The sequence below is a fragment of the Drosophila yakuba genome, chromosome 4 (assembly GCF_016746365.2).
Source record: "Drosophila yakuba strain Tai18E2 chromosome 4, Prin_Dyak_Tai18E2_2.1, whole genome shotgun sequence".
NCBI lineage: Eukaryota > Metazoa > Arthropoda > Insecta > Diptera > Drosophilidae > Drosophila > Drosophila yakuba.
The window spans coordinates 104,886-129,786 of NC_052531.2; the positions used below are offsets into that span (position 1 = coordinate 104,886).

A 24,901-nucleotide genomic window follows, 5' to 3' on the forward strand; every position below is an offset into this window, starting at 1 on the left:
TATGATTTCACTTTTAGATAAATGATGTTAGATAAATCAACATATAGCATGGCGAATAAGTCGGTTCAGTTCTGGTCTTATGTTTATTTAATTTGAAAGGAACACATAAATTGCACAAATTAATACTAGCAGTTTGTTTAAACTATTCTACCGTAAAATAATTTTTTAATATCCCACAACATTTAAGGTAAATATTTAATCTGATGGTTATAAAACATAACTATACCAAACGAAATGATAAAATATGGTTTTTAAATAGATACATTCTAAAATACCTTTGCACGTAGCAAGTTCGATACCGTTTTCTTTGGTTAACGGCAGACAACAATTTATTATTTATTTTAACAGTTTAATCTTTATAAGCAAAATATAGTAACTGCTTACATACAAGGGAATTCATTTATATTTAATTTGAATTCATCCTTGATTAATTACAAAAATGTATTAAAATATATTTTATTATTTTAAATTAAACGTTACATAATATATGTGTACAATATATATAACAAACTAAATGTAAATAAGTATTTTCTTACATAGAACGTACTGATAATCTATACGAATTTATTGACCATAAGACCTGATAGCCTTTATTCCGTGTAAAAATTAAACTTCTAATGAAAAACCACATCTAAAATTTAAAAAATAGTTATCTAGTATTTTAACAGTAAGTTTGGTCTGAGCATCCATATAGTTGCAGTTTTATACTAGTCTTCATTCAGTTATTACACATTTAATTATTTAATGTACAAATGTATTTTAAACCTCAATATTGGGCTTGTCGTACACGGTTAAACATTTCACTAATATATAAAATGTTTTTAATGTGTTAGTTATTTTAAATTTTTTAGGTTTTATTATTAAAAATCTTCAAAACACTTGGGTGTTAGTTTATATATGTACTCTGTACTTAAAATACATATCTTGTTTTCCGGGACGACAATCCTATTGATCCTATAATACTAGAGCCTTATGTAAATCCATCGCATACAAAACATATTTCACAAAAACATTTAAAGAAAAGTATAATATGCTATAGTTTGAGCATTCTTAATTATTATACTCTCTACTCGTAGAGTAATAGGGTATACTAGATTCGTTGAATAATATGTAACAGTAGAAGAAAGTGTTAGCATGGAGAATATAGTGACACCTAATCTAACGCCCACAAACCACGCAAAGCTTCCAAATTTGACTCGCCAGTTTCTGTATATACATACAAAATATTTTGGCCATACCCACACTTCTATATATTAACAGTTAAACATTTTTGAAAAAATATTTTTTAATTATATTTTCAATAGAATTGTCAACAAAATGTTGAAATGTTGACCCTGAGCTGATTGCTGGGTATCTGGTAGTGGACTGACTAAACTGATTAACGGGTATGTGGTAGTGGGGGAAATCGCGTTTTCTCTTGTATTTTAAATAAGGCTAATTAGGTAAGACCGAAAATATAGAACAAATGGTAAACAAAATTTTATCTTAGGAATATTATAATTTTTAAATGCTGAGTACTCAATACTCTAAAGTAAAGACATAAATGAGAGCTTTTATAGACTTTAATAACCTTTCTTTATTTAAGTTATTAACAGTATTGTTAAATTTTCTTACAAATATATAAGGAAAATATTTAATAACTCTATATAGAGTTTCATTGACAAAAAAATTCCTTTATTTTTGTTTTTAAATATTTTCCTTATATATTTGATTATTACGCAGAAAATGTATTTATATTTTCCTTAATTGCTTTTTCTTTTGCCTACGTAAATACATGATACGTCTATTATATTTTAAAATTTCTTATAATACAATATTTTAAATTCTTAAAGTTAAAAAAGATTTAAAAAACGTTTAAAATTGTCTTATGCCTTCATGTTTTGAAAATAAGAGGAAACAAATTGAAAAGTTGCCTTTATTTTTTTTTATCATCATCATCTACAATAATTTTATAAAAAGTCTTGAAAAGTGTTTTGAAAAAGTTTTTTATAACTAAAAAACACATGAAGATTTGCTTTAAACGTGGTTTACTGGCATTTACAATTTGTTTTGATTTAGACAATTTGTTAGTTTATATATAAATTAACTAGTTTTATAATGCAAAAAAAAAAAAAAAATTGGTTTGTTGGCGTTGATAAATGAGATCATTAGTAATTTAAAAATTAGCATTCGCATAACCGTTATTGTCTGTCCGTTCGCATGAACGTCGAGATCTCAGAAACTATAAGAGCTTGCAAATGGAGATTAGATATACAGATTTGAGTGACGCCTGCGCTGCACAAAGTTATTTCGGAATGTTGTTACGCCCACAAACCTCCCAAAGCTAACACACTTTTGAAAAATATTTTGTTTTGTTATTTATTTTGCCAGTTTCTATTGGTAAACTAAAAACATGGTGATCACACCCCTTCTAAAGCCCATAAGCCGCTCAAAACTTTCAAACCAATATTAAATTTTTATTTTTTTAATTATATTATTTTTTTTGTCAATTTTTATCGGTTTCAATTGCCGAGTCGATCTAGCCATGTCCGTCTGTCCGTCCGTCTGTCTGTCCGTATAAACGTCGAGATCTCAGGAACTACAAAAGCTACAAAGTTGAGATTAAGCATACAGACTCCAGAGACATAGATGCAGCGCAAGTTTGTCATGTTGATTCATGTTGACACGCCCACTCAAACGTCCACAAACCACCTAAAACGGCCACGTCCACACTTTTGAAAAATCTTTTCTTCTATCGATTTGCCAAAAAAATTTTTGCCACGCCCACTCTAACGCCTACAAACTGTCAAAAACTATCAGTGTTGAAGACTCTCCTTCGCACTTCCACTAGCTTAGTAACGGGTATCAGATAGTCGGGGAACTCGACTATAGCGTTTTCTCTTGTTTTTTATTTAAATATGATATTACCGACAATTTATTATATTTCAACCTAATTGAACAATTTATAGTTTACGATATTTTTATTTCTTTTTAGATTTTTTGCTTTTTAAAATATTCTTAACAGAATAAAGTTTTGACCCCACAATATGCATGTACTTTATTATGTGATCATAATTCCCATTCCCATATTTACTTTGCAAGCAGAAATGTTTATCTTACGTTATCCCCGACACTGTTTTGGCCGCAGAAAACTTTTTTGAACAAAAAATGTATTTTAGCTAAAAAAAAGTATTGACAATTTTTTAAAAATCGTTTATAAATGCCACTTTTGTATTCATGTTATAGTATAATCCTTCGACCCCAAAACTGCCAACTAAAAATATTCACTACGATTATACGAACAAATAAATAATAAATGAAAATTTATATTTTATTTCGATATTACGCAATTTCATAAAGTAGAACAAGATGTTTTCAGTCAAATTATTAATTTGAGTAGTGTTTTCATTTAAAAAAAATTTGTTGCAGTAAAAATTGTCCTAATTTAATTTTTTCCTTTATCTCCCACTGTTGGAAATTTACAAAAATATATTATAATTCGGTATTTGTATGGTCCCAACAAATATGTTTGGTGGTATAGAAAACGATCGCTGTATTGTATTATAAACAATCTGCTATAAAATGAGACCCCAATAAAATTAAAATTATGGAATCGAAAAAATATTTGTTAAATTAATAAAGATCATCGGACATTACATTAACATCAAGACCAGAAATTCAACAAATATACTGCTGTGATAAATCTAATTGATGATTTATATAAGGCTCTAGTCGCATATTTACATAAGATTATAGGATTACATATATAATTATGTGTAAATATATATATTTATTATATACATACATATACATGCATATACATTATATATATATATACATAGGTATAGTGCACAATCGTAAACACATATTAATTCATTAAGAATCTGTGTTACAGTAGTTTGGTGGTCCTGATTATATAAACAAACTAACAAAACAATGTATTAATTATTTAATCAGAACCATGTATAAATAAGGTCATTGCCAATTTAAAAGACTGTTCAACACATATTATATATGTTTACTCCGAAAATTTGTCAATACATAAATAGCTATACAAAGCTTTAGTGTTTAGGTTTAGTACAAATGTGTAATGTATGTATGTATGAAAATTGAAAGCATAAGTTTTATTATATTATATTGATGAAAAAAGTGTTGTTTTCTTTCGTGCTTCCCCTGTGTTTGTAAAATTATGTTTATTATTCAAACGATTTCGTAATTTTATTTGTTTGATTAGTTAATTGAACAATTACAAAATGTCTAGTTTTATGATGTTAACTTATCTTTTTTAAGAATCTTTGAATGAACACGAGTAATACACTATAATAATAGTACCCCATTAAATCAATAAAGTGGACCCACAACGAATATTTGAACTTATTTGTATATTCGTAAAATATACTTTCTGGGAGATATAAATTCCTTTCATAGTTGAAAAAATATAAATTTTTTTGCTTTTATGGATGGATCTAAAAAAATTTATATTTTTATCATAATTATCGTTTCTAATACCGCAATAATCATTATTATTTATCGACCGACTGATGGATTCTTAGGATAAGACAAGGTCTAGATAGTAGAAAGGGTTAACAATGTTGTAGTAAACCTATACAGATATACAAAGTTCTAAAATTAAGATAATGGTAATCACAAATATAAGTTAAATGCAATAGAATGTATACATATAGGTAATAACTAATGTACGAAATATTAAAATAATGCAAACATACTGAAAAATAAAAAAATAATGTTGAAACTGTGAAATTTGTATGTACCAAAAGAATTTTTAAGTTAGGTATACCGTCAAGTCTCATTTAATCAAAATAAGGGAAATGTTAATGAATATATGACGCAACAGGGATGCGTTTTGTCGCGAAAGTCTAAATCCTGAAAAACCAAAAAATATCCGAAACAATTTTTACACCAAAAATATTGTTATACTATAATTTAAGGGACTGCAAAGCATAAGACCGCACATGCTAAAGTCAATATACTCGTATGCAGATTAGAAATCACAAACGTTGAAATCACCGTCAATCCGCCATATATAAAAACAAGAGAGAACGCTATAGTCGAGTTCCCCGACTATCTGATACCCGTTACTCAGTTAGTGGAAGGAAGAAGGAGAGTCTTAAACACAGTTTTTGGCGGTTTGTGGGCGTTAGAGTGGGCGTGGCAAAAAGTTTTTTGGCAAATCGATAGAAATTTACAAGACCAATACAAAAATGAAAAAATTTCAAAACATGTTTCAAAAGTGTGGGCGTAGCAGCTTTGGGCGGTTTGTGGGCGTTAGAGTGGGCGTGGCAAAAAGTTTTTTAACAAATCGATAGAAATTTAAAAGACCAATACAAAAATGGAAAAATATCAAAACATTTTTCAAAAGTGTGGGCGTGGCATTTTTGGGCGGTTTGTGGGCGTTAGAGTGGGCGTGGCAACATGAATCGACAAACTTGCGCTGCGTCTATGTCTCTGGAGTCTGTATGCTTAATCTCAACTTTGTAGCTTTTGTAGTTCCTGAGATCACAGCGTTCATACGGACGGACAGACAGACGGACAGACGGACATGGTCATATCGACTCGGCTATTGGTCCTGATCAAGAATATATATACTTTATATGGTCGGAAACCCTTCCTTCTGCCTGTTACATACTTTTCAACGAATCTAGTATACCCTTTTACTCTACGAGTAACGGGTATAAAAATAGACGCCATATAGGCAAGCAGTAAAGAAAAAGGAAGATATTAGAGTTAGTTTCTATCGCTATTAGAGCGGCAGAATTTGAGATACTAGGTTTATTCTAGTTTTATATCCAGAACGGAACTAATAGTTAGACCTACAGTGATTTAAAACTAGCTAAACGTAATTTCTAGTTAATCTACTTGGTACAGACTAGCCGACTAACCAAGTCGGTACGATCAGCTTTACCAAGAATAAGATCAGAAATGAGGACTACTTCAAGCATCGTTCTACGGTTGGCTAGGTACGTTATTTAACATAAATCTACTAAAATAAAGAGTTAATAACATATTCAGTGCGATCCGCGTGAACTGCATACACCAGACAAGAAAGAACGCGATAGTCGAGTTCCCCGACTATCTGATACCCGTTTCTTAGCTATTGGAAGTGCGCAGGAGAGCCTTCAACACTGACAGTTTTTGGCGGTTTGTGGGCGTTGGAGTGGGAAAATCGACAGAAATTTAAAAGACTAATACAAAATGAAAAAATATCAAAACATTTTTCAAAAGTGTGGGCGTGCTAGTTTTGGGCGGTTTGTGGGCGTGGCAACGTGAATCGATCTCAGCATTCATACGGACGGACAGACGGACATGGCCAGATCGACTCGGCTATTCATCCTGATCAAGAATATATATACTTTATATGCCTGTTACATACTTTTTAACAAATCTAGTATACCCTTTTACTCTACGAGTACGAACTTTTTACTTTTTGCCTTACGGAGCCTTAATTGGTATGCAAACCTAAGATTACCTTCTTATTCCAGTAGACTAATGTTAATTAACTTACCCTCCTTAGGTAACCGTAGAACGATGCTTGTAACAGTCTTTATTTTTAACCTTATTCTTGGTGAAGTTGATAGTCTCGACTTGGTTAGTCGGCTAAATTTCACTGTTCCAAGCAGATTCACTAGAAATTACGTACCCCTAATTTTAAATCAATGTAGATCTAACTATGAGTTGCATGATCCCTACAGAGTATTAGGTTCTGACTATAATAGATTCTATCCTATTATCTCTAATTCTGACTCTGCCGTTCTTAAAGCGATCAATGCTAATGTTTTTAACAAATTCTTAGATCTTACTAGTATATATATATTTCCTCGTCCTTTACTGTCTTCTACATATATTGCGTCTATCTTTCCGCGATTCGAGCCGAGCGCCCCTCGGCAAATTGGGCGGGAGGTGTGGCCGTGGGACTCGCGCCAAAAATTCATACTTTTCAACGAATCTAGTATACCCTTTTACTCTACGAGTACTAGCGAAATTAATAAGGTTTTAGTCATGTAAGGATCATCACATTTATTTAACCACCTTATAATAAAGCCAAGTACATCCCCTTATTGGCAATGGGCCAGATATGAATAAAAAAAATTGTTTTGGGTCCAGAAGAACACCAAGATCGTCAACCCGCTTTAGTCTGACAAAAGAGCAAACTAGAAGAATAGATATTAGGTTATTCGATGCTACCGTCGTATTTTCAGAAAATAACAAAGCACAGAAATAAGTGATATTACGCTTGGGATCCTCCGCGAACTGTATTTTACAACGGTTTAAATAGTTTTTGTAACACTGAGCATTAAGCAGACTATTTTTTAATATATATCTACAAGAGACAGACTGCGAAACCGTATCTTTAAATTTCTTAATGTCTGGACCTCACATTTCTTAGGAACGTCAACTGTTTATTAAACCAATTAGGTTTTCTAGAAATAGACGGGTTAGTAAAACGGAACAAAACAAAATTTTAAACAATTTTATTGCTATTTAAAAAATATTCATGACATCCGTTAGTAAAGGATGTACCAATTTAAGCCAAATATAAAATTATTTTTTTTACATCATATAGTGAAGAATAAGAAACCCCCATACGTTCAGTATGAATAACATTTTACTCTACAATATCTGGATTTTCTTGTTTTGGTGCGGTATAGCGGGAAAAAGCCACTTTCATCATCCGGTTTCTATTATTTGCACAAGTGTATCGTGCTCTCGACTTGTATAGGGGTATATAGACCTGTACATTGACACAATCGAGTGGAACTATATGCAACAATTCACACCCGGCACTAGATGTGCAAGGTTAACTTATTTCACACCAAGTTGCGTTACGGACATAGTGCATCGAGTACATAGTTGCGCCTCAAAACAAAATTGTGCTCATACTGCCAGCTGGGTCCTACAGGATAGTTTCTCCAAGCCCGTTGTGCGGATGGACACCGCGCACACTGCCAAATCCTCCAGAGTTTGAGGGTCACCAGTGTGTGTTCACGGAGACCGATACGGCGTATATTTGTACAAATCTAGAGAAAACCCAAACAATGTCTTAAGAGGGGTGACTCCCTTAAGTCACTGCTCATCCACCAAACCACAGTTAAGGGTTAAGTTTCCGATGCGGGCGGCCAAAGCAGTGGATGCGTAGCTGGGGGGAAATAATACGAGCGCATTGCCAAAAGGCAGCGTTTCTATAGGTACCCTGAGAGAGGAGTTATTTGGCAAGCTTCTCCTGAGTAAAATATTGGACAAGGCCAGACACTCCGCTAGACTAGGATACTACGGCACGAAGAGATTCAGGAAATGAGCAGGCTGCGCAGATATTAATAAGATGTTTCATTAGGTACAACCCGAGGGCGAGATGACGCCCAGAGATTATGAAATGTCGCTCCGAGCATTTTGTTGTAAACACTTTAGGGTATGCTCATACAGATTACAGACCCTGTCGTTCAACGCGCTTCTCATACGGGTAACAGAAATTTATACTATTGCTGGTCCGGTTTGTGCTAGTTTTCTTCCAGCCCGGAAAATTGCCATGAACGACCAATTGTCTAATAAGTATTTTTAGTGGACTGGTATTAAGGAGAAGTTACCATTGCTGTACTGTTACCCGACAGACCTGGCGGCTAGAGATGAGCTACGTGAGGTAGTTTCGGTGTCACTGCTTTTGTTCAGGACGCTTGCTAGAGACCACTGTGTGGGTCCTAAGGTTTCTCCAACGGTGCCATCGACGGAGATATGCGTGGATCGCGCTTTTTACTTGTCTAACCACCACGACTATCCACTTGGATATGGTTAATCATTTGTCGTTCCTTAATCATTGAAATGAGAAATTTTATAAGCCGCCATGGATCGGCTGCCGCAACTAGAACATTTTTAGGAACCAGCCGTGAAAGCCAAAGGTTCGATGAAAGGACCACTTTCCTGAGAATCAGAGGTTGGGAAGCCTTCTTATCGAAGCCAAGATATGGTGGAGCAGAAGGATCCGCTGACGCCGTCGTCATATAAGAATTTGGTACGTTACATTGGACTTATTAACTTTTCGTCTTTGGGAACTCTCAACGGAGCAATTTACAACACTTGAGAACTGCTACTATCCAAAATAGCCGATCCAATACAAAATTTTACGGACAAATTTTAATTATTACAAACGCCATAGAATTATTATATAAATACCTTCGACTGGTAAAAACACGAAAATGCAATTCAGGAAGACATATCTTATACATTTATTGGAAGAAACATAGATTTATCTTCTCAATTATTTGAATAAAAATGGCGAAGACAGCTGGTTTGTCCATATTGTTTTGGAACACTATCTCGTCGGAAACTTAGTAGCTTTGCCCAACAGTATTCTGCTTTATGCTTACATATATTTGTATTTGCTTAAACGTAAGCTCCATTATTTACTCCATATATTACTCAAGGCACAATCATGCCATTCAGGTGCTTTGTGTAAAAACAAGAGAGAACGCTATAGTCGAGTTCCAGACTATCTGATACCCGTTACTCAGCTAGTGACACTGACAGTTTTCGGCGGTTTGTGGGCGTGGTTTTTTGGCAAATTGATAGAAATTTACAAGACTAATACAAAAATGAAAAATATCAAAAAATTTTTTAAAAGTGTGGGCGTGTCAGCTTGTTGCGGTTTGTGGGCGTTGCATAAAGTTTTTTGGCAAATCAATAGAAATTTACAAGACCAATACAAAAATGAATATCAAATTATTTTTCAAAAGTGTGGGCGTGGCAGTATTGGGCGGTTTGTGGGCGTGGCAACATGAATCAACAACTTTCTAGCTTTTGTAGTTCCTGAGTTCCTAGTTCCTGAGATCTCGACGTTCATACGGACGGACAGACGGATATGGCCAGATCGACTTGGCAATTGATCCTGATCAAGAATATATATTTTAAATGGTCGGAAACGCTTCCTGTCTAATAAGTTACATACTTCCTGTTACATACCTTTCAACGAATCTAGTATACCCTTTAAGTCTACGAGTAACGGGTATAACAAACGGAATTTTTATAAAACATCTCTAGCAGATAAGTAAAATTTAGTTCACTGAAAGGGAAATCCGATCACTGCACATTGGGCCAGCGAGCCGATTTTTCGACGAAAATTAAAGTTTTAAAGCTAGGTTCTTGAAATTTCGTACATATGATAGTGTCGATGCATATAAAATGCATATACATATATGTACATATAAAATTTCAGACCGATCTGACCACGCCTTCCCTAGCCGCCCATATGATATAGGTTTCCTCTTATTCTTAAATTCACTCGTTAAATTCAGCAAATGTTTTAAATGAATTATTTTATCACAACTTTAATATTAATAACTAAAAAATAACAATGCATTCAAAATGACTATAAATAAGTATTTTACATGTAAAAATGTTCATAAAAGTCGTGTTCTACATCTAGATCTATTGAAAACGAATTTTCAGAGTCCGAATCTGAATCACTATTACTATTGTTAGCATCAAAATCGGGAACATTGTTATTATTGTTCATGTCAACAAAATTTAGCAAGTTTGGTAATTTCAAAAGTTCGATTACGTCTGCTGGTAGGCGTAGTTTATTTTGCTGGAGGATCTGAGGAATCCATTGCTCTGTGGAAAACGTCTGCCATGTTGTTCTGCCGTGTACTCTTTCGAGCATGTAAGCTCCTGTCACTCTTATAGTATTTGTTGCGAGCCTCTGAGAAAAGTTTGATGCTTCTATTATTTGGTAGCCGTGCATTAACACTTTATGGACCGTTGCCGATATTGGAAACCATGGATACAAGGACTTCTATTGAGTTATGGTTTCTGGTAATATTTTTTAAATTGTGTTGGGTCAATTGGTAGGTCACAAGAAATAGCAATTAAAATATTGCTCAAATATGCAATGAGGAATTCATCAAGACCTAAAAATTCAGCTAGAAGCTTAGGTGGGCGTCCAACTCGTCTTGATGTAGACGGCTTTGGATTTGAAGCAGTTGCTCATAGGCGAACTCAACCAAAGCTGTTATATACAGAATTATACACATCGGAGCAAAAAGGAGCAAAAAAGATTTTTAAAATTAGTTTATATACACTATAATGACACATAATTACTTTTTGGCACAAAATTAGTTATAGACGGGTTAGCAGGTTAGCTTTTTTCTATTTTTGGACAACACAAATAAAAGCACACAAAAAAAAACACTTTAACAAATATGAACGAAATTTTTTTAAAACAAATATTCTACATACCTTGGTCCTTCTTTTCCATAATTTTTGTGAAAATTGGTTAAACCACAAAAATTTTGGCACGCTCGCAAGTCAACCAAATTTTTCCTGCGCTTTTTAGTTTCGCAGCTGACTTAGAAGGGCTGCCAAAATTTTAGAGATGCATCAAAACAACTAAAATCTTTTGATTAATTTTAGATGAAGTATATTCAAATTTTATTATTAAAGCAGGTTTACTTTCTATGAAAAATTTGAATTTTCGTCAAAAAATCGGCTCGCTGGCCCTATGTGCACTGTCGAAAATGTAAAATATAGTAACGAATAGAAATATTTTAAAATAGCCCCCAACACTACCGCGGAACAATACTTGATCTACCGAGGAACCTTAAAAATCCACCCACGGCAGCCAGCTGTTTTAATTGGGAACAACGAAAACTTTTAGTTAATGTGCAGAATACAATACACAACATATATTTAAGAAAAGTTCGATAAAAGTTATAAATTTGACTACCCCTAAAAATATCTTAAAACAAGAGAGAACGCTATCGTCGAGTTCCCCGACTATCTGATACCCGTTACTCAGCTAGTGTAAAAGCGAAGGACAGTTTTTGGGCGTAGCAGTTTTGGGCGGTTTGTGGGCTTTAGAGTGGGCGTGGCAACAAGTTTTTTGGCAGATCGATAGAAATTTACAAGACCAATACAAAAATGAAAAAAAATTAAAACATTTTTCAAAAGTGTGGGCGTGGCAGTTTTGGGCGGTTTGTGGGCGTTAGAGTGGGCGTGGCAACCTGAATCGACAAACTTGCGCTGCGTCTATGTCCCTGGAGTCTGTATACTTAATCTCAACTTTCTAGCTTTTGTAGTTCCAGAGATCTCGACGTTCATACGGACAGACAGACGGACGGACAGACGGACATGGCCAGATCGACTCGGCTACTGATCCTGATCAAGAATATATATACTTTATATGGTCGGAAACGCTTCCTTCTGCCTGTTACATACTTTTCAACGAATCTAGTATACCCTTTTACTCTACGAGTAACGAGTATAACAATTTCCACAAAACTATTTATCGACAAAATTAGAAAATCTGTTGACTTCCAATATCCTACGAAACTATGAAAACAACAACTGGAACTTCCCCCTCTTTGCTCTATGTGCATTACTAAATGAAATTTAAAACTTTAAATGATTTAACAATTTATTTAATAGGTATTAGTATTTAACCCTAGATTTTAACACGGTTAATATAGTTTTATTAAAAATTTCAATGTGAATATAAAGTCTAATACACTGGACCAACATTTTTGATAGTCAAACAAAAAGAATATAATCGTATATTTAAAAACAAAGTATACGGTTGACTTTAGTGTAGATTAATTGAATTATAGACTATTTCGAATAAGGATTACCGCTGATTCATTTGTCAGGTATATCCATATTTCCCTGAAATAAAATAATATTAATTTTAATAAGACTTAATGTTGTCATACCCTTTTATTACCTGGTTTTGAAATTTGTTTCTCCTCGTTCTCAAGTGTTTAGGTTTGCATAAGTATTTTTCAGTTTAGGTTAAGATTAATTGGTTTTTACTCCTTGTGACACCTGCGTTGTAGTATATTATATATTTTAAACATAATTTGCCTTTACTTCTTTATTATCGTCTCTGTATTTAAAAATAAACTTACCGTCTTCCTTCGAGAAGGATCTGGCTAAGGACCTGTAGGCTGCTTGAATTGCTGTTCATAATCGGCTAGGTTTTCAGTCCTGGCAGTGGGCGAACGCTGTTCCGGGTTATCAGTGCCAAACTGTGCATTATTAATGCTTTTCTCCACTATATCTGCGCGGCCAATTTTATAAAGCCCATCAGCTAGTACATTTCTCGTGAAAATGCCACCATGTTCTAGCCATAGCTTTAACATTACCATGCTCTGCTTTACGCTGTCGTCTAATGACAAATCAGTTTTAATACGCTCTATATCGGACTCGGAAACACCCAATACATTGGCTAGCAGAGGCCAGTCACTTCCTAAATGGCTACATATATCGCCTAATATTACATCAGCCCTATGAATCAGTTCGATGTCACTAGACATTATACCAGATTTAGCAATATCAATTCCTTTAATATTTTGTTCTTTTACACCAAATCTAATATCTTCGTTTGGATTTAATTTTCCATGCACTTTTAAACAATCGTTTAGACTATACAGGTTATCCCTTTCAAGATGCTTTGATATAGTTTTAAAATCCACTGATACATTCAGACTACAAAGCGACTTAAGTGGCATTTCATCCGGACCTGCCATCGGGTCGGTCATAAAGCAGATGCGACCTTGTGGAAATTCTTGATCTTTAATGTGAGCACTAAATGAAAGCCGGTTTTCGCAAAAAGCTTGAAACTTGGTATACAGCTGGTCGCCGGTTTTTAAAATGGGGACAATGTTACCAGCAAATTCAAGATATATAGTTTGATCCTGCAATACTTCGATATCCCTGCTTTTTGCAACTTCTGTAAAATATTCTTGTTGCTCAAGGGTCTTATCCTCTTTATCATCCGTCATGCAAAATACTGAAAATTTTGCTTCCGTTTTAGAAGTTCGTTTTGCAAATATTACAAACTTGACAAGAAAAGGAACTTTGGCCAAATGACTATAAAGTTCTGTGGCCATTCTTCCTGCGTCTACGATATTACGGCAATCCATTAACCAAAAACGGGCAGAAACTGTGGTGGTAAATGTTATACTGTCTTTAACAAATGACAGTGGTGTTGATCCAGTAACATCCTCCCAAGTTGCTCGAGTTTGACCACCAGTAATGGAACACAAAAGTCGAAGAGTAGGCGAACTTGAATTTCCATTTCCATAACATGCATTAACCATACTATTGGTACAGGCTTTTGGAGCTGGAATGCTTAACGTAATAGCTTTGTGAAATTTTCGTCTGCGTGGCTCAACAGTGACTACGGGTGAGACAGCAACCCCTTGACCGAGCAGCTTAGAACATTCGGCCAAGTCTACTGGCTGTGCCTGAAGACCGACTCGAATTTTTTTAGTTAACGCATGAGGCGGAAATATAGCTTTGACCTGGGGCACTGCTGTAGAGAAAACGGTTCCACCATCAGGTCCAATAACGTGCACCTCCTGACGAATTCGCGATACAACGGCAAAAAAATGTGGAACATTTTGAGTAACAATCTGAACGATGCGATCCGAATGAAATTCTTCGGTTTGATTTAAATCTATGGTGTTTTTATATGAGCTATGCTCACGCCAACTTTCTCCATTGTCGGACCGCAGTATAATAATTTCTCGCTCGTTTTTTCTTATGGTGCCATAGTGTGGAACTTCTAAAGTTATTGGACTTCAAGACAAATTAATAAATTAATAAGTTTGGTAAAAGATCTTTCTAATTTTTACCTTAAAAACACTCCATCAACAGGTGACATTTCCAAAATGCGACTTACGAGTGCTTCACCCTCCATTAAAGGTGGAGGGTTGACTACCCTTTGCGGCTTAACATAACGACAAGTAATTCGGGTTGGTTCAGCGCAGGCCTTTGGAGGAACGATAATGCGCACACCACTGTGCCGATATCCGCGCATGGATCCACCACGTGCATCTACCAAGAACGATACTAGAAACCTAATCAAAGAAAATCATTTTATGTGATTATCCCTAAAACTGCCATGTTTAAGCTTACCCTAAATGAACTTGGGATCGGACAATAACGACGTTATCGGGTTTGTGTCCCATTTCTGATGATTTATTATATTTAACGTCATTGGGTAGTATTTCTTGAATGAATAAAATAGAAGTTTTCAATTATACAAAATTATATTGATATGTAAAACAAGAATTAACACTGTTCATGTTTTACACAATATTACGTACATTACATTACGTACATAAACATATATTTAATTATTTATCTGACAATGTCATTATTATAAACCATGTTTATAGAGGAAACAACTTTACTTTACCGCTCTAGAGAAGCTGCTAATAACTGTGTTGACCAAATATTTTTAACAGCGGTCATAAGCCGTTCAAAACTGTCACTCCCTCACTTATAAACATTGTGTTGATTTTTTTTTATCATTTTATTACTTAGCTATAAACAAAAAAACAAAATTCGCTCCGCCACCAAAAGACCCGAACTGCTACCCAACAGTCTTCAAAATGGTAAAGACTACAATGTTCTATCTAGTTATCTATAACTTCTTCATTCGACTATAATGTTCCTCACTTCCTAAAGCTCATTATTGAAATAAATTTAGTTTTATGTGCGAAAACACACAATTTTTGCCATCTTTTATATTTACAATTGCTGGTTTTGAAGCCAGAAGGCAGAAATAGGAGGGCTTGAGAAAACCTAGAGTTGCCACCTTTATACAGTTTTAATTCCGATTTTCGCAATTACTTTTTTACTGCATTAAATTGTATTATTTACATTATGTCAACCTTTGCGATAGCTTTTGTCGACGTACTTACCCCCCTGCCAATCGATAATTGTTGTTGTCGACGGCAACATTTTGTTTGTCAAATATAAGGTGGGGTCAGAAATAAATAGATATACATAAATAGAATAATTTACCTTTCTCAATTAGTACTGGAACGTCAGTTAGATCGTGGTCAGTGTTTGTAGTATCGAAGTTTTTGTGATCCTGGCCGTAATGGGCTTTTAAATCATCAGTTGCCATGTATTTGTAATGATTATGGTCCAAAAGATCATCACCAGTTTCGTCATCGGAATCGGAAAGTAAAGTTTCATGCATAACCTCTGGAGCCATTACCTTGAATTTCTCTTCAATCGCACCAATATTTGAATTAATAACGGATGTTGAAGTAACAATTTTAAGGGATTCCATTACAGTTACGTATCCCATGTTACTTGCAATGTTTAGAGCAGTGTTCCCGTCCTAAATTAAGGAAAATGAATTAATTAATAATGAAATAACGTAATAATATGATAGATACATATATAATATATATAACATATATATGATATATTATTAAATACCTCACTAGTTATCTTTTAATGGAATTTCGGAGAATCATACAACATTCGACCTATGTGGTCTTGTTTTTTGTAACTTTTAATAATTGTAAAGTAATTAAAGAATTACCCTAAAGCTAAAACTATATAGTTTTTTTCCACGGCTTTCTCCTTGACTATTTAATTATACCTTAGTGGTAGCAACAGCAAAACGAAATACTACGGCAGTACCGTAGCTTTTTAAACCCTGGCTGTAACTAGCACCGATACATGCTTGGCCGGCGATTACCATAAATATATATATTAATTACTATTACCTGGAAAAGGCTTGGATATGTTTCTAATAAAAAGAACTGTCCACATATAAAAAACATTTAATATATAACATTTTGCAACACAATAATTTTATAAAACATTCTTAAAAAAGCGGTAAATTAGCAGCTTGATAATAAAATTTAAGACTTACTTTTGTTAAAGCATTTGGATTCGCTTTATGGCGTAATAGAAGATTAATAATCATAATGTGACCTTGCTGAGCTGCTTGATGAAGCGGGGTATACCCGATATTGGTAGACATCTCGATGTCAGCGTCGTTTTCAATAAAAAACTTGACAAGATCGAGGTGGCCATAATGGGCAGCAATATGAAGGGCAGAATAACCATTTTTAGTGCGCTCTGAAATCTTAGCACCGTGCTCCAGCAAAATCTGGCATACAGGAACATGGCCCTCTTGTGCAGCCAAATGTAATGGTGTCAAACCATTTTTTGCCGCAACGCTGGTAGCTCCATACTCTAGAAGTAGTTGGACCATATCAACGTTTCCAACTTGGGCCGCCAAATGTAATGGGGAGAAGCCACTCTTGCTAATGACATTAACGTCTGCACCGAGGTGTAGCAACTGCGTCGCAATTTCCAGATAATTTTTTTTGCAAGCTATGTGAATGGCACTTTGACCATTTCGGGCACATAAATTCGGCGATGCACCGCTTTTTAAAAGGATATCTACTACTGGCTGATAATTGTAGTGAGTGGCCACGTGTAATGAGGTCACATCATTTTTCCCCTGAAAATCAATAGATGCCCCAGTTTGTAGTAATATTTGTACCACTTTCTGCTTTCCGTATTTGCTAGCTAAATGTAGTGGAGTAAACCCTTTTTTGGTAACAGCATTAGGTTCCGCACCATTTTCCAATAACACTTGGACTATATTCTCTTGCCCTTCTTTTGCAGCAATATGCAGCGCCGAATAGTTGTCTTTAGACTGAGCATTAATCTCTGCTCCATGCTGCAGTAATAACATAATTATATTAATATTTCCTAATCGAGCAGCTACATGAAGTGGTGTTTGGCCTTCACGGGCAATAGCATCTACTTTTGCGTTGCGAAGTAAAATTCGAATTATATCCGCCTAAAATAAATAAATATATTTATAAAGAAAATGGAACAAAAAATTATTTCGGGTAAAGCAATACCTGATTAGAACGAGCGGCCAAGTGAAGTGGTGTTTCTCCGCGTATTGTTGGTATATCCGCACTAGCTTCATGTTGTAGTAAATATATGACAATATTTATACAGCCTGAAAAATTGTACAACAAATATTATAAATTTGCCCGTTACTCAGCTAGTGTAAGTGCGAAGGACAGTTTTTGGCGGTTTGTGGGCGTTAGAGTGGGCGTGGCCAAAAGTTTTTTGGCAAATCGATAGAAATTTACAAGACCAATACAAAAATGAAAAAATATTAAAACATTTTTCAAAAGTGTGGGCGTGGCAGTTTTTGGCGGTTTGTGGGCGTTAGAGTGGGCGTGGCAGCATGATTCGACAAACTTGCGCTGCGTCTATGTCCCTGATCTCAACTTTCTAGCTTTTTTAGTTCCTGAGATCTCGACGTTCATACGGACAGACAGACGGACGGACAGACGGACGGACAGACGGACGGACAGACGGACGGACAGACGGACATGGCCAAATCGACTCGGCTATTGATCCTGATCAAGAATATATATACTTTATATGGTCGGAAACGCTTCCTTCTGCCTGTTACATACTTTTCAACGAATCTAGTATCCCCTTTCACTCTACGAGTAACGGATATAATTATTTTAAATATAGTTTTTCTTGTTTATATATTAAATAACAAAAAATGTATACCCGAATGCCAATTGCTACCTTCCGCATCAAGTATACCTAAAAGGAAATGCTTTAAGACGACGCGAATAAGATAAACCTGATGAACAAAAAATTGTTGTCTAACTATATAAACCTATGCTTTTAAAGCAATATAATTAGGGAAAGATATCAAGTTAAGTGTAAGTGTACGATAACTTAATACGTTTTTAAAATATTTGTACCTACCCATAAAACTAGCTACATGTAAAGGAGTCAAGCCAGATTCCGTGGTTGCGCCAATGCTAGCTCCGTGTTTAATGAGTAATTCAACTATCTTTATACGATTTTTCTTGCAGGCAATATGAAGAGGGGTGAATCCGTTAAGTGCACGAGCATTTGAATTTGCCTTGTGATCAAGTAAAAGCTTAGCAACTTTAACATGACCACAGTGAGCAGCGACATGAAGAGCTGTTAAGTAATCCACAGTAACTTCGTCTACTGGAGCCTTGTTATCCAATAATAAACGTGCTGCTTCATCGTGCTCTCCCTGTGCAGCCATGTGGAGCGCAGACAGACCATTTTTCGTTTTTGTCAGTATTGGGGCGTTTTGATCCAACAAATGCTTAATAACCTCTACATGACCAGAGCGAGCCGCACAGTGAAGTGGTGTTAGACCATCACGAGTCGCGGCATCTACTTTTGCTCCTCGAGCAAGTAATAAAGTACAGACTGGTAACTTTCCCCATTTACATGCCACATGTAAGGGAGAGATGTTATGTTTGGCCACATAGTTAACATCTGCTTTGTTGTTCAAAAGAAAAGTGGCAATGTCCACGTTCCCATAATGAGCTGCTATGTGCAATGGGGTGAATCCTGATTTGGAAACGATGTCAGCATTGGGATCGTGTTGAAGTAATAACTTAGCTGCATTAACATCATTTTTTTTTGCAGCAATATGAAGAGCTGGTAAGCGAACCTTACCACGTACATCATTTTCAAGCAAGACAGCTACAATTTTGTCGTGTCCCTGCTGCATTGCTACCGCAAGTGGGGTGAAACCATCTTCTGTAGATAATGACGGATTTGCTCCATTTGCCAATAGGATCCGACAACAATTATCGTGGTTTTCTTGTGCTGCCATATAAAGCGGAGTGAAACCATTAAGAGACTGCACGTTCACACTCGCATTATATAATATAAGCTGATTGATAACCTCTTCCTGACCCGCCAAAGACGCAATGTGCAAGGCTGTGTTACCCTTTTTTGTGGCATTATCGATCTTTATGCCCCTTTTTAGCAACTCACAGCATATATCCACATATCCGTCCTTTGCAGCTAGGTGAAGTGCATTAAGACCGTTCTAAAATAAACATTAAATGCAATCGTAATTAATGAGTGTATCAACTTAATGTGTTATGTACATAAAAAAATTAAATAAACTGGGCTTTGTTGCAAATTGTGTGTAGCAAAAATCTGTAGCTCTGCAAGTAGCAATGTATGCCGATAGGGAAAATTAATTTTCATGTCGGGTGACGAGAATAAAGTTGACTGTCATAGTCATTTAAGCCTTGGGCTCTGTATATCTATTTAAAATCCCATTTGGGTATACACCAATATGTTTTTGTTCTTCTTGATTACATACTTACTGCATTGCAATTGTTTATATCCGATATTTCACCACTGTCCAAAAAATGAATCACCTTTTTAATGTCTCCGCTGCGAGCAGCACGTAAGAACGAAATGGTCGCGTCATTCTGCAAATATAATTCGGAGTTAATAAAAGCAAAAAAATACTGAAATGATTACCATTTTTCAAACACCAAATCACACTAGACTAAAAACAGAGAGGGACACAGCTATAGTTGAGTTCCCCAATGCCCGTTTCTCAAGTCGGGGGAGTGCGAATTAGAAATAAAAACTTCTTTTGACAATTGTAACTGATCCATAATTTATACATTATATAGGGTCGTAAACTTTCTTCTACCTGTTTAATTTTTTTAAACAAAAACAAGAGAGAACGCTATAGTCGAGTTCCCCGACTATCTGATACCCGTTACTCAGTTAGTGGAAGGGAGAAGGAGAGTCTTAAACACAGTTTTTGGCGGTTTGTAGGCGTGGCAGAAAGTTTTTTGGAAAATCCATAGAAATTTAAAAGACTTATACAAAAATAAAAAAATATCAAAACATTTTTCATAAGTGTGGGCGTAGCAGCGTTGGGCGGTTTGTGGGCGTTAGAGTGGGCGTGGCAACATGAATCGATAAACTTGCGCTGCGTCTATGTCTCTGGAGTCTGTATGCTTAATCTCAACTTTCTAGCTTTTGTAGTTCCCGAGATCACAGTGTTCATACGGACGGACAGACAGACTTACATGGTCATATCGAATCGGCTATTGGTCCTGATCAAGAATATATATACTTTATATGGTCGGAAACGCTTCCTTCTGCCTGTTACATACTTTTCAACGAATCTAGTATACCCTTTTACTCTACGAGTAACGGGTATAAATAGCAAAAAAATTAACCTGACTTAGAAGTCGGTGAGTTCTTCCACACATAATGTTTAATGTCACCCCACAGGTTTTCGATCGGTTTTAGATCGGGAGATAGTGCTGAGCATGGCATTACGTCTATTTCATTTTGGGTAAAATAATTCTTAACCGCTTTGCTCGTGTGTATAGAATCATTATCCTGTTGGAATGTCCATTTTAAGGACATATTCCATTCAGTATAAGACAGCAAATCATTTGTAAATATACTTAAATATATGTACGTTAAATGTATGTACCATTGTAGGAAAAACTAGCCCATACCAGAATATTAGGTCCACCATGCTCAACAGTCTTGAGTTAGTGATTTGGGTGGTACTCCGTGTTTTTAGGTATATATCAGGAACCTGTTCCACCGAATATCATTATTTTTGACTCATCAGTCCAAAGGATATTACGCCATTTGGAGAATTTCAAGTTTAATTAGGTTTTGGCGAAGTCCAACATTGCCATAATATGCCTTTGACTAAGTGGGGGCACCTGACATTTAAATTTTCATTCAGTAGTCAACGTCAAATAGTAACGTCGCTAATTTCCAAATTTACCTCAAAGTTTATGTCTCTAGAGGATGCAAAAGGATTAACCTTACTAAAACTATCTTTGCGTCGATCCTCTGTATCTGTGGTTATAGGTGAGGCAAATCATATTTATTGGATATCATTTTTGCAGAACATTGAAATATATTTTGAATTTCTCTATATGTTTTTTCCTCCTCTCTAAGCTCAACTTTCCTCCTGGAAGCAGTGCTGTCTTCTACCCACTGAAATAATATTTTTTTTAATTAATCGCCCTTACAATATACTTTAGCAAAATCACTTTTTAAAAAATATTGACCATTCCGGGACTTTTCGTTGCACAAAACCTACTTACCTATTTTAACCTACCTATTTTAATGAACAGTCTAAAAGTTTTGAATATGCTCAAAAAGGTAAAGATTATAACGAAAACTTGAAAAACTAACGGGACTTTTTTTTTCTATATATACAGTCCATTTTACAAATATATGTGAAAAAATTGCTCACAAAAAAGGACATGGAAAAATACCTTTTTTTATCTTGATTTCTCATGCATTTCAATGAACACAGCTGTACGTCCCTTGATTTTGCATGCTTAATAGTTCCAATTCAACTCGGCTAAAAATCCTGATCGAAAAAATATATACATACATACAGTGGCGTGCAAGTATGAGTACATGTTTGCAACTTTTGACTATTGGCCTGAATAAAAAAAATGTATTAGTAAAGCAAATGAACCCAAATTTTTACTGTTGATTCTTTGATTATTTATTTACAAATTCTTAAAAAAAAAAACAATAATGTAATTCTTTTCGTTAGGAAAAAAATAAAATTTAAATTAACTCGCATGTACTCAATTATGCTCAATTTGAATTTCAACAAAAGCTTATCTTTTAGTACTTAGTCCAAAGACCCTTATTTCTAATGACGCTTTTTATTCGCTTTGGCATACTTTCCACCAGATTTTGAATAATTTCCTTCGGAATAGCTTTCCATTCTTGCTGGATTCGTTGCCACAACTCGTGTTGGTTTGCTGCAACCGATTCGTATTGTCCCAATCGTCGTTTCACAATCGACCACAAATTTTCGATTGGATTGAGATCAGGACTCTGAGCCGGCCACTCCATTAACTTAAAGTCTTGATTTCGGATCCATTCCTTCACGAGTTTGGACGTGTGTTTCGGATCTCCATCTTGCTGGAATGTGATATCACTCTCATCATAAACGCATTTGTCAACAAAATCGCAAATAGATAGAATCGCAAAATATCTAAATAGTTCTCTTTTTTCAAAGTTCCTTCTATTTTCTTTATTGGTCCAATGCTCCACCAGGTAAAACAGCTCCAGACCATGACATTTCCTCCTCCGTGTTTTACTGTTTCCTGTACGTGCCGTCTTTGCAGCGACTCTCCAGGCTTTTTCCAACAATATTGTTTTCCGTCCGACTGGTATCGATTGAATTTTGATTCATTAGACCATATAACTTTTTTCCAGTCGTCCACTTCCCAATTTTTATGTGCCTTCGCAAATTTTAGCCGTGCTTTTATATTTTTATCGGACAAGGCCGGTTTCTTTTTTTTTAATTCGGAAGCGTATCCAATACGCTTAAGTGCTCGACACGCTGTTCATTGGCTGACAGGCTTGCCTATAGCTGCAGAAGCATCCTTGCGTCTACAATTCTTATCCTTTTTAATATTTTGCATCATAAGCCGCGCATCTGCATCGGTCAACAATCGACGTGGACCTCTTCATTGAATTTTGGGTACCGCGTTTCGCCTTTTTTGAACACGAATGACTGCTGATTGGCTTATATTTAACTTCCCAGCTATTATACGCGTCGAAAATCCATTTTCAGTAAGGTTAATCACTGAATCTTCAACATTTATTGGCAATTTCTTCATATTTTACGTTAACTATTAAAGAGCAAAAACACGTGGAGATTCGTACCTTTTTGGTTGAAAGCTTTTATATTTATACTTTGATATTAAACTTTCTTAAAAACAAACGGTAAATTCTAAAATTAAACTTTCATATATATTTTTTTTAGGGTCGTAAAGGCTCCTTTTTTTTCTGCTGTTATACACGTTATAACTATTTCTTCGTTTTGGGACTCACTCACGTCTGTACATGTGCAATTACACATACACATAAATACATACATATATGCGTATGAAAGCACCTGTTGAGCTTTTTATACCCATTACTCGTATATTAAATGGGGTATACTAAAGTCGATTTAAAGTATGTAACAGGTGGAAGTATATATTTGTATATATTTGATCTGCATTAATATCCGAGTTGATCTGGCTATGTCCGTCTGTCCGATTTGCCAACAAACTTTTTAAAAACACCCTTTCTAAAGCCCATAAACCGCAAAAAATGTTTTGATATTATTTAATTTTTGTATTGGTCTTGTAAATTTCTATCGATTTGCAAAAAAACTTTTTGCCACGCCCACAAACCGCCAAAAGCTGCCACGCCCACACTTTTGAAAAATGTTTTGATATTATTTCATTTTTGTATAAGTCTTGTAAATTTCTATCGATTTGCCAAAAATCTTTTTGCCACGCCTACTCTAACGCCCACAAACCTCCAAAAACTGTCAGTTGTGAAGAGCCTCCTTCGCACTTTCACTAGCTGAGTATCGGGTATCAGATAGTCGGGGAACTCGACTATAGCGTTCTCTCTTGTTATTTTTGTTTTTTCCCAAGTTCTACCGATATTCCTGAAAATAACGGGTATGTATTTTTGTATATTTGAGTATTTTTATTCATAACATTTTTCTTCATTTAATTTATATAGATACATATATATGTATCATACATTTGATACATACTATATATGTATACAAACTTTTTATTGTTTTTAAATAAATTTAATTTAAATTTGAGAAAATATTCAATGCACTTTTTATGCAGGAAAAAATCATATGTCATATATTGGATGTTCATGCTTAAATATATACATACATGCATATGTAGGCATCTGCCGATCATTAATAATAAACTGGAAACGCCCATATACGTATGTACATACATTTATATAAATACGTATGACGTAGCTTTTACATCATTAATATAATTTTAACAACATATAATTGTAGCAAACTGCATATAGATTACCTGTTTTACATGTCCATTAATGATTAAAGCCATTCCATTAATAGCACAGATTTCACTTCTTGTTTGAATTTTTTTCTCAACTCGTATATCACCAAGCGTCATAATTTATAACCAAGGCCTGAATATTAAAAAAAAAACATATGTATCATATAAATATAAACGTTTACATCCTATACAGGTATATAACAATCACACACTATAGTAATAACAATATAAATGCATATTTATATTTTTATTATAACACGTTTCTCTTTTTCACTTCATAAATGGTATACCTGTATCTTAAATGTAAGTATTATAGGAATCCAGAAATGGTGTCTTAGTTAATAGAAATAAATATTAATAAGAGGTTGAACAATTAATATTAAGTGGTATATACAATAGTGTATGTATTTACATAAATTGCGCAAACGACG

At 34.9% G+C, this 24,901-nt stretch overlaps 1 protein-coding gene across 3 annotated transcripts; it reads right to left on the minus strand.

Annotated features, from left to right (window-relative positions):
* Positions 1-12,403: 12,403 nt before the first annotated feature.
* Positions 12,404-24,901, minus strand: LOC6523696 (ankyrin-3). Of its 3 annotated transcripts, XM_002099538.4 has the most exons (12): positions 24,761-24,901; positions 24,486-24,603; positions 19,950-20,057; positions 18,550-19,663; positions 17,670-17,773; positions 16,664-17,605; positions 15,796-16,120; positions 14,902-14,995; positions 14,619-14,843; positions 12,888-14,562; positions 12,704-12,804; positions 12,404-12,645 (listed from the first exon to the last, which is right to left on the minus strand). In XM_002099538.4, exons 2-10 carry the CDS (start codon positions 24,585-24,587, stop codon positions 12,912-12,914), a joined length of 4,665 nt encoding a protein of 1,554 aa, XP_002099574.1. In that variant the 5' UTR covers positions 24,588-24,603; positions 24,761-24,901; the 3' UTR covers positions 12,404-12,645; positions 12,704-12,804; positions 12,888-12,911. The 3 variants fall into 3 exon arrangements, with proteins under 3 accessions (XP_002099574.1, XP_039233083.1, XP_039233084.1); XM_039377149.2 differs by lacking the exons at positions 24,486-24,603; positions 24,761-24,901 and adding an exon at positions 22,321-23,236; XM_039377150.2 differs by lacking the exons at positions 24,486-24,603; positions 24,761-24,901 and adding an exon at positions 20,110-20,127.

Bases quoted from the DNA above. Each gene is read 5' to 3' on its own strand.
- LOC6523696 (XM_039377149.2), bottom strand. From the start codon at position 22,491: ATGGAGTGGCCGGCTCAGAGTCCTGATCTCAATCCAATCGAAAATTTG. The intron at 17,606-17,669 runs GTATTGCTTTAC...TATTTATTTTAG, and splicing joins TGGCCGCTCGTTCTAATCAG to GCGGATATAATTCGAATTTT. The intron at 16,121-16,663 runs GTAAGTCTTAAA...TCCTTAATTTAG, and splicing joins ATCCAAATGCTTTAACAAAA to GACGGGAACACTGCTCTAAA.